The sequence below is a fragment of the Mytilus edulis genome, chromosome 13, assembly GCF_963676685.1.
Source record: "Mytilus edulis chromosome 13, xbMytEdul2.2, whole genome shotgun sequence".
Taxonomy (NCBI): Eukaryota; Metazoa; Mollusca; class Bivalvia; order Mytilida; family Mytilidae; genus Mytilus; species Mytilus edulis.
This window is the reverse complement of record NC_092356.1, coordinates 66,043,795-66,057,186: the sequence shown is the minus strand read 5'-3', so window position 1 is coordinate 66,057,186 and position 13,392 is coordinate 66,043,795. Positions and strand designations below refer to the sequence as shown.

Genomic DNA, 13,392 nt, shown 5'->3' with positions numbered 1-13,392 from the left:
GAAACGCGCGTCTGGCGTATAAACAAATTTTAGTCCTGGTATCTATGATGAGATTATTTAGAACATTTGTATGTTTGATTAGTTTTGTTTTCATCGTTTTGATGTCAAACTCTGCATCTACACAAAAATTGGGTTTTCAAATAAACACCTAGTATGTTATTGCTAAACTAAACAGAAAGCTATGAATGTTTCTCCCAGTGAATGATTGACATAGCTCATATACGTGTGTGCCAACTTCCTTATCTAATTCAATGCACCTTAAAACATATAATGAACATTTCTGAATAAAGAAACAGAGAGACTAAAGATAACTAATGGACTTTCAAACTCATAAGTCGAAAATAAACGCCTAGTTTACTTTTGGTCCTTATTATAACAACATTTGGGGAATGTTTGGTTGGAGTTGGAGTAATCAACATTATTAAAAGTTTTATAAGTGTTCATTCCATTAACATATGTTCCAGTAAACAGTTTTTAGAAAGTTTTTAATAACTAGTTGGTCAGTTTTTATATTTTGATTACTTGAACTTGAAGAGACATTTTAAAAATATTCATTACCCCAATATCCCTTCATTCTTTAAAATACACAAGCTTCACGCTTATATTCAAAACAAGATGGTGATCTACAATTTTTCAGGAATACTTTTAGTTTGATGCTATGTTTCATATTTGTTTTCTGTTCATTTGTTTTTACTTTAATTAGGCCATTAGTTTTCTCTTTTGAATTGTTTTACATTTTTTATTTAATATGGCAGTTGTTTTTCACTCATTCTACTGTTTGATAGCGTTTCATTTTATCAGTTTTTATGTAATTTGCCTGGAGTGTTTTTGTTATACTTTTTAACCCAATACTTCATTAAAAACTGATCATTGACCAACAGGAAACCAACCAAAAACCAGGAAACTCAGATGGATAAAAACTAGGTGTAGTCCCTTCTTGACTAAAAACACATGAATACCAGGTCAGATAAGAAAGTTTGAAATTGTACAATATAACAGACTGTTACAACAGTCAACAGCATTATAATTCAAATGCAAATTTTAACACAAATCATCAATATATAACGTGTAGTGAATTCAATGTTTAAATACATTAGCCATATCCCACTCAATTAAGCAAAATTAAATACAGTTAAGATGATTATCAATGACTGATTGAAAATATCAAATATAATGAAAACAATGTGGAAAGTATGAGAAGGCTATTCTCCCAATTGAATATCAAAAATCAAAGTATTATAAATTTGCTTAACAATGTATTTTTTTTCTGTCAAATATATCCTTTTCAACACATTGATATCATAATAGTTTTTTTTTATCCTACATCTTTTTAAAAAAAATATTTCATACTTCTTCTTGTCTCCGTATGAGCATCCTTTATAAGGATCACCACCATGACTAATGGCTTATAAAGGAGGACATTTGGAACCTGTATCGGTATAGATTAATGTATAATTTCATGACAAAGTGTACTGATCTGTTCATAGATATCCTCAGACTCAATTTCTGTGTAGGAATATTTCAGAAATTTCAGAATTCTTTTTTTTATAAATCAGGTAATGAGTTTAAATAGTTATCTGTATAAACTGCAAAACCTTGCTTATTTTTTTGAACAAATTTTAGAATTTAAGTTGTGTAGTTAAATATAAGATGAATTGCTGTAAAACAGTTTTTTTTTCTTTAAAAATAGAAAGTATTATCAAATATATATTAATTATTAGTAATGAAAAATGTATATATAAATAGTGTAATGTAAGTTTATCACAGTGGTTAGATGAAGGTTTACAACTTAAATATTATACATTTAAAAATGTGCAACCTGGTTATATATTTATATACAAAACTAAAATAAATGTAATAATAAGAAAAATGTTAATCTTGTAAGTCCTTTTCTGTTATTCCTTTTGCTGCTAATTCTTCAAGAACTCTATCAAGGTAAGTGTCATCCGGATATCCAAATCTACAACAGAAATAGTATAATAACTGTTTTATTTAATTTTAATTAAGCAGTAGCATTAAACTGGATTACCCAATACCATGGTTTGTTAGTATTTACATATAAAAATAAATTGCTTTGCTGAGTGCAGCTGGATACAACGTCAGAGGTCAACCCTGAACAGTTGGGACAGAAATGGACACAGTATTAGCACTTGATACAGGTCTACATTTGGATTGTAATCAAATATTTGACACATATTAGGTTTCTGACACAGAATAACTGTGAACTTAGAATTGGTTATATGATTTGAATTGATATTCAATTTTTTGCTTTTGTGCAATACATTATGGTGTTGCGAATTATAATATAATATATATGTATAGATATATAAATATATCCACATGTGCAAACAAATTGAAAAAAACATATAAGTTAATTTTAACGTATCCTTAATGATAAACAAGAACAATATATGGATTTTAATACTATTGCATGTATTGATAAACTATATAAACAGTTATCACATAGATATGTCTCGCCTTTTTGGAATTTTGATTATGCAAATGTTGAAATCAAATTAGCAATACTTTAACATCTTAAACAAGTTATGAAAATATTCAAAGTCAATGAACTATGACTGAGTTACATGGCTAAACATAGTCTCCATGTAAATGAGATGTGCCAATAGGTATACAACTGCATACCAAAGACCATCATGACCATTGAATTATTATAAGTTGTTCCCAAATGTAAATACAAACATTAACTAGTAAACTATAGAAAAGTTTCATCAAATTCAATAAGAGGGGGTGGGGCTATATAATCTCCATGGAAACGATACTTGCAAATGCCAATAAATTTGTATACCAAATATCATTGACTTCACATTAACAGTTCATCTTAAACTGATCTAATCACAAACTAATACATGTAAACTTAGGTAAGTTTCAAAGTCATTACACTGTGACTGAGGGGTGAGGCCAAATATTCTCCATGGAAATGAGATGTGCCAATGTTTATATATACAACTGAATACCAATTAACATTGGCCTACCACTTATGGTTCCCCTTGAATTGACCTAATCACAAACTAATACATTGTTGATGATGCTGTCGGCACCGCCAGAAACAGCATACATATATCTTGCTTTTTGACTCTGTCAAGGCGAGACAATAAAATCAGGTGACATTTTAACCATGTTAACATAGAACAAAACTAGCAATGGACAAATTGATGGACTTACTGAGTGTTTGGTTTTGGATTAGTCTTATGGTGAATATCATTCCATGTGACAACTCCAGTCTTTCCTGTTGTTGTAGAAGTACCAATGGTAAATACCAATTTTCTTTTGAAAGCAATGTCCAAAAGTTTTAAAACCATTTTTCCTTTCTTTGTCTCAGGTAGAAAAGCTGTTCTGGTTATGCCTTCAAAGTATCTACCAGGATTTGGATGTTCTTTCTGCAAATAAGGTCATCATAAGTTTTCAAATGTATTTAAAAGGAGAGAAGAGAGCAGAAAATGATTTTTCAACACAATTTTTCTAAATCTGTTCCATAAAAATGAGAAAGAATATGCATGACCTGCTGGTACCCTCTATAATTGTTTTTGATCTAATTTTGTTTTTGACTATTCCAGCAAACAGGTAGTAGAATATGAAATGAAATTGAAAAATGTCACAACTTCTTATAAGAAAAAGCTTAATTGGTGCATATCATATCAGGAAATTATCCTTTGTAATTGCAGAAAACAATAAATTGCTTCAACAAGCATAGTTGGATACAACCGCAGAGGTCCAACCCTGAACCATTTGGCCAAAAATGGATACAATATTCACACGTGATACAGGCCTGAATTTGGATTTTAATTATTTATATGACACAAAATAACTAGTCAAAGAACTTAGAATAGGTTATATTTCAACTGTGTGCTATTGGACAATACATTATGCTGTTGTGAATTGCCCCCTCCCATAAATGAAAAAAATAGTCTCCTCTCTCCTTTTTTTTATTTTGTGCAAAACACTATGACTATGATGTTGCATATTGAACCCAACACCTTTAAAAAAAAAAAATTGTATCCCCCTTTTTTTTTGCAAAGCTGTTGCATATTGACCCCACCCCAATTCTTTAAAAAAGAATTTGTATTAAAAAAAATAATATATATATATGAAGAATGTTCTCTAATTTTCTGAAATCTGAAATGAGAAAAAATTGCCCCTCCCCCCATTTTTTTTCAAATTAATATTCTTTCCCACAAGATATTGTATAATCTCAATTGAAATTTCAATTGGAGATGTAACCATAATTACCCATTTAAATACATCATAAAAGTCTTAAAATAGAATATTAATACTCCTTTACTAAATCAGCATAAATTCAATAGTAAAATCTTAAAGTAAATTGACAGCTAATCACCTCAAGACAATACAACATTTTTTTACACATAATTTTAAAGCAGTGTAAGGGAGGTAATCCAAACATATTATGTTTGAATTACCTAAATAAGTTTGGGTTACCTTCCTTACTTAATTGTCCATTAACCAAGACACCCTTGTTTTTCCCCCTTTTTGCCCCTAATTTCTAAACGATTTAAGCCATTGACCTTCAAATCCAATCCTTACCATCCTTTTCTGGTATGAAAACTTGTGGTATAATTTCAGAGAGATTCATACACTGTTCCACAAGGTTTTGTCTGGAAACTAGAAAAATGCCTTTTTGGGCCCCAAAATTAATCTCCATGCTCAATGAAATTTTTAATCAATTCCATGTTTATTCTGTACTATAATGTTCTGTGCTACGCACAACACTTTCTATTACAAAGAAGACAGTACATTTTCAATAGAATGTACTGTCCACGCACAACATTATCTAGTATACAAAATACATTGTATGTAAATTGTTAGTTTAAACATATTTATTTTATATATAATAGTGGATTAGGAAACAAGTTTTGCAAATTATATTAATCCCTTTCGACTTTGCGGGTGCGAGTGCTTTCTTGTAGCGTCATTAGCCTACTCTTTTTCGAAATCTACAAGGGTGTCTTTAATGTGCAAGAGATATGGCTCTCTCTTAACATGGGTCAGCCATTTATCATTCCCTTCATACGCTCTTTCATCATTTCCTCAAGACCATACTCGCAAATGATGTATGGCAAATGAAAGTGTTACATGTGTTATGAACGGCTCAAAACATTATAATAACAAATAAGCATGGAATTTATTAAAAATTTCATTGAGCACAAGAAAATATGCAAATTCCATAATTAAAAATAAGTCCAAGTTCAAATAATAGATTGTTAATTGGAAAGATAAACAAAAGTAAATACTCCTCCTTCATCGGGATAAATATAGCTACTGACCTGGTAACTGGAAACTTAATAGTGTTTGCCTAATTAATTTATTAACACCATACATAAAAAACAGCATTGGTACTTTACTTTATGTTGTGACATGTACAGAAATATGTCTAAACAAAGGGGCGCCAAAGACCCTCAAAGAGTAAATACAATATTGAAATATTATTAACAAATGCAAAATAATTTAAACAAGAAAACTAACAGCTTGATTTGTATGTACAAAACAATATAGGAAAAACAAATATGATATAACTAGAGGGTACCCAAGATGCACCTATTTTGATGGTTTACCACATATATAAATATGATCTGGAGAAAAATGTTTACTTTGTCTTTAATAATCCCAGGAATAAATTACCTTAGCAGTATTTGGCACAACTTTTTGGAATTTTGGGTCCTCAATGCTCTTCAACTTTGTACTTGTTTGGTCATGTTGGTGTTACAACTATGTTGATCTGAGCGTCACTGATGAGTCTTATGTAGACGAAATGCGTGTCTGGCGTACGAAATGATAATCCTGGTACCTTTGATAACTATTTGTAGATGTATTCTTATTTATTGCAATGTTTATCATATAGTGCCACCATTTAATTTTTGAATCCATATTGGATCATTATAAAATGGATGTGAATCAACTCCAAATAACCCATGGTTCTGTAATGAGGAGTACATGTACCAACATTGCAACCATGCTTAAATTCACATCCTTAAAAAATCAAATAACTGATGTTTTGTTTTATATCTCCAAATAGTTGAAACAATTTGAAAATAGCCCATGGTTTCTTTTCTTTTTTTATAAGTGTCATAAAATTTGTTTGGAACAATCTCAAGTTGGAGAATTGAAACCAAGTTTGAAGGGTAAAACGTAATGCCCTGATCGCTATGCAACTGGGAATAAAAACTCTACTTTTTTTTTTCAAGCAGTCACTGTGCAAAGAAAAGGAGGTAAAGGACAATGGACATATACATGTATGGCAGACGTAAACATACATGTCTCATGATAAGGCATCTGCAAACAAGATATTAACCATTTCCTCTTCTACTTTCAGAAATATTAGCTTTCTACATATAGTTTTATTTAAGGTTTTGCTGCCACCACAGGATCAATCCATATATATTAATCCCTACGTCTTGTTATATTATGGGACTACTCAATAAGAAGGATGTTAGGTAACCACTATCAAATTCACATATTCAGGCTAAAAGATCACACATTAATGAACTTTTAAGGATAGCAGTTGAGGAATTTAGCCCTTTATATGATGTGATTATCAAGCCATGAAAAATAGATTAAAGTCTATTATTTTATTATATATTAATCAGCATAAATATGAGCTCATACTTTCTGCACGCTCTGTGTATTTTTTATCATGGTTTTAACTCTCTTGTTATGTTACTGCTACAATCAGCATGTTTTTGCGGTACTAAGTATAAAAATTGAATTAAAAACATGTATATATTTACCCCCTGTGTTCCAGAATAAATCATGTATTCTATTTCAATTGTGTTTGTACCAGAATAACCAGGTAAGCTATACTTCTTTGATGTGATTTTCATTCGTCCATCTGGTTGTGTCCCAGTTACTACACCATGTATTTGTCCACACTGGGGACAGGATGGCTTGTACTTAAACTGCTGTTCAATGCAGTCAGTACAAAAAACATGTCCACAGGCAAGCGTCTTGGGATTATCAAGTTTGTCCATACAAATACAGCATTCTCCATTTACATCCCCAGTTCCCCCATCACCTACATCCATGGCTTCCTCTAAACTTCCAGGATGGCTTCTATGTCCTGATTTGACAACTTTTTTTATGCCATCTAACTCTTTTGTTTCCAAAATGCCAGTTATTTTTTGGACAACTTTCATGTCATGAACAATCACTTGGATTTCTTCAACTGTAAAATCCTTATCTTCAACTTGTTTGAGAACAGCTATTGCAAATTGATCTGCAAATTTCTGGACTGGTGTTTTACCTGTGTCAGCTATAAAAAAAGACATTCTATATAATGCTGGACAAAATAATTTTAGTTACAAAAAGACTAGGAAGTTGACAGATCAACCACATTAGTTAACCTGTATGGCAGTTACTGCCTATATTTGTCAAGCATCTCACTTGCTCAACAAGTCCTTCTGTAGGAGCTAAAATTGCAATCCATGCCAACATTTCCCCATGTAATGCACATTAATAATACAATAGCTGTATAATTCAATGTTTCCTTCCAATTATGTATTACACAAAAAGTAAAAAGCTCATTGTAGGTTGCAAATAGATGGATTTGTTGTAAAAAACGGACTAGTAAAACGTGTCACTCACCTTGGTCTATGTGCATATTAAACAAAGGACACAGATTCTATGGATTCATGACAAAATTGTGTTTTGGTGATGGTGATGTGTTTGTAGATGTTACTTTACTGAACATTCTTGCTACTTACAATTTTCTCTATCTATAATAAACTTGGCCCTTTAGATACAGAGGAAAATATTTTGTAAAAGTTTACAAAAATTTACCAAATCAATTAAAATTGTTAACAATTGACTATAAAGGGCAACAACTCCTTGAGGGGTCAACTGACCATTTTGATCATAATTATCATAATCATTTTAATTGTGGCTAAGTTTGATTAAGTTTGGCTCAGTAGTTTCAGAGGAGAAGATTTTTGTAAAAGATATAAAAAATTTACGAAATAATTGGTAAAAAATGACTATAAAGGGCAGTAACTCCTTAAGGGGTCATTAACCATTTTGGTCATGATGACATATTTGTAGATCTTACTTGGCTGAACATTATTGCTGTTTACAGTTTATCTCTATCTATAATAATATTCAAGATGATAACCAAAAACAGCAAAATTTCCTTAAAATAACCAATTCAGGGGCCAGCAACCCAACAACCAGTTGTCAGATTCATTTAAAAATTTCAGGGCAGATAGATTTTGTTTTGGTAAACAAATTTACGCTGTGTCAGATTTGCTCTAAATGCTTTGGTTCAGAGTTATAATCCAAAATCTACATTTTACCCCTATTTTATATTTTTAGCCATGGCGGCCATGTCACCAGACACATTTTTTAAAACAAGATACACCCATGATGATTGTGGCCAATTTAGGTTAAATTTGACCCAGTAGTTTCCGAGGGGAAGATTTTTGTAAAGTTAACGGGTCAGGTGAGCTTAAAAAAGCAAACAGAAAGTAGGACTAGAGGCTCACCTTGGTCTATGTGCATATTAAACAAAGGACACACATGGATTCATGACAAAATTGTGTTTTGGTGATGGTGATGCGTTTGTAAGTCTTACTTTACTGAACATTCTTGCTGCTTACAATTATCTCTATCTATAATGAACTTGGCCGAGTAGTTACCAAATTTATGAAAATTGTTAAAAATTGACTATAAAGGGCAATAACTCCTTAAGGGGTAAACTGACTATTTTGGTCATGTGGACTTATTGTAGATCTTACCTTGCTGAACATTATTGATTTTACAGTTTATCTTGATCTATAATAATACTCAAGAAAATATCCCAAAAATGAGTAATGTTGTTACCAATCAGATTGTCTTAAAAAATTTCTGCCTTATCTGACAACAATTGAGACACAAACTATTTTAGAAGTATTTCATGCAAGATTAATACATTTCTAACTTTCTAACTTTTGAATTTATAATCTTAAAAAAAACCCCACATAATTTCTTAATTTAATACTTGATGAGTCAAACCTGTCCAATTTTCGTGGATGCTGCTGTATCATATTCTAATCATAAAATTTAAACAGCATACAAGCTGAGTCAAAGTTTCATTAACAATTTATGTTAACAGCTAGATTAAAATGCACAAACAACTGATCTAATACATGTGAGAGTTACATAAGTCATAATTCTTTAATCTGTGAGTTAATTTTTGAATATGATTATTTGATTCAGGTATTACAAAAGTGCCGAAAACTGATACATTATAGTCACACTTTAGCTAATACCACTCAACTGGAAGTTAAGCATTGTTAAGGGAATTCAAATTTAAATATATTCTGTAAAACCTTATAAGATAAGATAAGATAAGATAAGATACTTTATTTTTCCAATTATGGGCCCCAAAGGGCATAAACATTACAACATCAATAATTTTTTCATAATACAATACAAACAATGAGATAAATAAAAAAAAAAGTTAAACGAGAACTTTTTAAGTTCTTAAAGAATACGTAGATAAAGAATCTATAGTATGTTTTTTTTTTAATACTAATGCATTTTATTGCAAGTGTGGTTGATATAGATAACAAACAAGTAGCCCAAAAAGAAAAAAAGAAAAATAGATATCCACATATGTATAGTACACAAAAAGTTGGATCAATTAAATATATAATAATTAGCCAAAAAGAAAGTAGAAATTAAACATGTCCATGACTCATCCTGTGTCAGCAGCAAATAGGAAAGCATTATGGTTTCCTAAAGGCAGCTGACACCAGGGGGCGATACCTTATGGGCCATAGGCATGTAAAATGTGTGTAAATGTCTCTTTCCTACCTGTATCAAAAGCAAACAAGGAAGCATCATAGGTAACTTGAATGCAGTTGATACCAGGGGACGATGCCTCAAGGATATAAGAGAACATTTGAATAAATAATATATCTTAACAATTATTTTTTTTTTTTTTAAATCGGCTAGTATGTTTGTGATATTCAGATGAATATAATTTTCTATGTCCAATCAAATGTATATACACACATAGATTTCCTTTAACTAATCTTCACTAAGGAAGATGTTTGTATATAAAATTGCATATTATTTTAAGTAACTCAACATTTTCTACACTAAATAACCAGATAATTTTGCTTTGACTGTTCATATGATTAAAATAAGAATTATATTGTGCAATACTAGCTAACATACAATTTCTATCATCCTCAAATTTGTTACAATCAAATAGAAAATGAGCCTCATCTTCGACAGTATTGGAAGAACATTTATTACATATTCTGTTAATTCGGGGAATACCCTGATATCTACCTAATTCTATTTGTAATCTATGAGAAGATACACGTAATTTAGTAAAACTTCTTCTAAGTTCAAAATTCTTGATCAATGTTAGATATTTTTCAAAACCAAAATTTGTTTTATATAAAAGGTAGGTTTTCAGTTTACTGTCTGAAAATTTATCTATTTGTTTTTTCCAACAGCTAATAAACAATATTGATAGCTTGGTTTGTATATATTTCTTAAATTTGTATAAGGATTCACAAAATGGAGCATTTATGGCATTTGTATAGTCAATACCAAGTATTTTAAAAACAACATTTATTGAACCATACCATGATGTTATATTCATGTGATGTAGTGTCTTTGATTGTGTATATGCCTCTTTTAATAGAGGAAAATTATCACCTAAATTCTCTAATCTATACCAGTACAATAACATTCCTTTTATAATATTAAAATATATTGGAAATCTTCCAAGTTCAGATAACACTGCAGCATTTGTTGTTTTCTTGTGTACCCCAAGTATAAATTTACAAAATTTTATATGAAGTTTCTCACAGGGTAAACCTGAATATAATTTTTCAAAAGATATATCTTCCTTCTTACATTTAGAGGAAAGAGAATTAAACATCCCCCATATTTCGCTACCATATAATAAAATAGGTTTTACAGTGTGGTCAAAAACATGAATACTTGTTTTTACATCAGGATTAAGTGATAAAAGATCTTTCCTTAATTTGAAATGAGCTTTCAGGGATTTTTTGTATAGTTCATTTTGAGCATAACTGAATGAACCAGATGAGCTTAAATATAAACCTAGGTATTTGTATTTTGAAACACATTCCAGATTTATATTCTGAAATGTGAATATCTGTTTTACATGTCTGCCTGCCTTGTTGAAAATCAGCACCTTTGTCTTATTAGTATTCACATTGAGACACCAATCTTTGCAAAATTTATCAAGCATTCCCAGCTTTTCTCGTAGTCCTTCAGCTGATGTAGATAATAAAACAATATCATCAGCATACATTAAACAATGTAGATCTTTGTCATTGACATTAACTGGGTCTCTAGTATCTGACAAATATCTGGGCAAATCATTTATGAATATCTTGAATAAATTCGGACTGAGGTTGTCACCTTGTTTGACTCCAATATCTAATGGGAAAAAATCACTTACTTGATTTTGAATTTTGACACATGATTTGCTAATTTCATACATACTTTTAATAATGTTATAAAAATAAGACCCAGCCCCAATATCTAGTAGTTTAATCTTGATCCCTGTATGTATAACAGTATCAAAAGCCTTCTGAAAATCAACAAAACAGGCAAACAGTCTACCTTCTTTTGAATTACAGTATTTGTTAATAAGACAGTTTAAAATAAACATATGATCTGCAGTTCTGGCTTTCCTTGTGAATCCAATTTGACTATCATGTATAATATTATGTTCCTGAAGAAATTTGTCCAGTCTTAGACTTAATATTCTATTAAAAAGCTTTCCAATTGCACTTGTTATTGTTATTCCTCTATAATTGTTAGGGTCACTTGTATCGTTGCTTTTAAAAATTGGTGTAATATAACCTTCAGCCCAAGATGTTGGGTATATACCTGAAGACAGACAAGTATTAAACATCTGTTGAAAACTTTTTAAAAGGAAAGTCTGTCCATTCTTTATCATATTATTACTAATGTTATCCAAGCCTGATGATTTATTGCATTTTAAGTGTGAAATGGCTTTGGATATTTCAGACTCAGTGATAACGGAGTCCAACTCGTTGAAACATTTTGAGTTTTCTAACTGTTTCAGTTTTTCACATAGCTCTGTATATCTACTTTGAAATTCACCTTTCAGTTGTGACAACTTTTGGAAATGTGATATCAAAGTTGATGGTTGTACTCCACATTTTTTTTTAGTTTCATTTTTTTCCTGTAGTTCATTAATTAAGTTCCAATACAGCTTTGGATTCTCTTCGTGCAAGGAGTCCAGCTGACTAATCAATGATTGTTTGTATTGTTTGTATTTATATTTCCTTAGTTTGGAGTATTCACGATTCAGTTTATAAAAGTGATTTTTGATAATTGGATCATATGGAAATCTTGAATAAATTTTTCCATAATTAAGCAAGTTAGTTCGAGCTTGTTGTAAACTTGCATCAAACCACTTTTTGTTTTTTTGTTTGTTTGTGTGTTTTTTTAAAGGTCGTTTAAGTGATAGATTTGCTGCTGATAAAAAGATGTTTGAAAGTTTTGATGATGCTTCATCTACTGATGTCTGAGTAAATTGAATTGTGCTGTTGTTGAATTCTAGTATGTAGTTTTGTAGTGTATCTGAAGAAAGTGTTTCTTGAAATTTTATTGCTGAACAGTCAGTCCAGATATAATTAGGTGTCATATTTTTCAACTGGATTGGAATATCATTTTCTCCAGGAACACAATATTTTGCAGATAATTCCCACTCAAGTTTACAATGACAATCAGATAATGTGGGAATAAATCTGGATACTTTAAAATACAGTACATTTTCAAGAATTTCTTCCGACACAGCAACATAATCAACCACACTTGCACCATTGGGGGTATAGCAAGTAAAATTACCAAATGTATCACCAAGAACTCTGCCATTTAAAATTCTTATTTGTTTACTAATGCAAAAATCCAAAACTTCTTTGCCTCTTTGATCAATTTTTTGGTCTCGACTTTTTCTTGTCATAATGTTTTTGTCAGTAGGGTATGTATCAAAAATTGGAGTAAATTTTGAATCATCGTTTACTATAAAGTCATTTTCAGAGCCTATTCTGGCATTAAAATCTCCACATAACAAAATTTCACCCATTTTTTTATACTGAAAGATATCTTTTTCTATGCATTCAAAAACATCAGAAGAGAGTTCTTGGGTATATTTAGACGTAACAGGGGGGTTGTACAGTACACAAATAAATAGGTCACTTTTAAATCCAAAAAAGGATTTTTCTAATTTAATCCATTGATAATCTGGATTACTGTTAATCAATATTTTGACATGAGGTTTAACGTGACTTTTCTGTAGAATTGCTATACCCCCAAAATGACGGTTATTATTTGATAATTTTCTACATATTGGATGATAATGAAATT

At 30.6% G+C, this 13,392-nt stretch overlaps 1 protein-coding gene across 1 annotated transcript in view; it reads right to left on the bottom strand.

Moving 5' to 3' along the window:
* Nucleotides 1–766: 766 nt before the first annotated feature.
* The window catches only part of LOC139500618 (uncharacterized), a 71,165-nt gene continuing 58,539 nt past the window's right edge, over nucleotides 767–13,392 (bottom strand). Inside the window, exons 18-20 of the mRNA XM_071289368.1 lie at nucleotides 6,762–7,282; nucleotides 3,184–3,398; nucleotides 767–1,960 (exon numbers count right to left, since the gene is read on the bottom strand). Of these exons, the coding sequence (XP_071145469.1) occupies nucleotides 1,873–1,960; nucleotides 3,184–3,398; nucleotides 6,762–7,282 (824 nt within the window). The 3' untranslated portion in view covers nucleotides 767–1,872. The remainder of the gene's footprint in view (nucleotides 1,961–3,183; nucleotides 3,399–6,761; nucleotides 7,283–13,392) is intronic.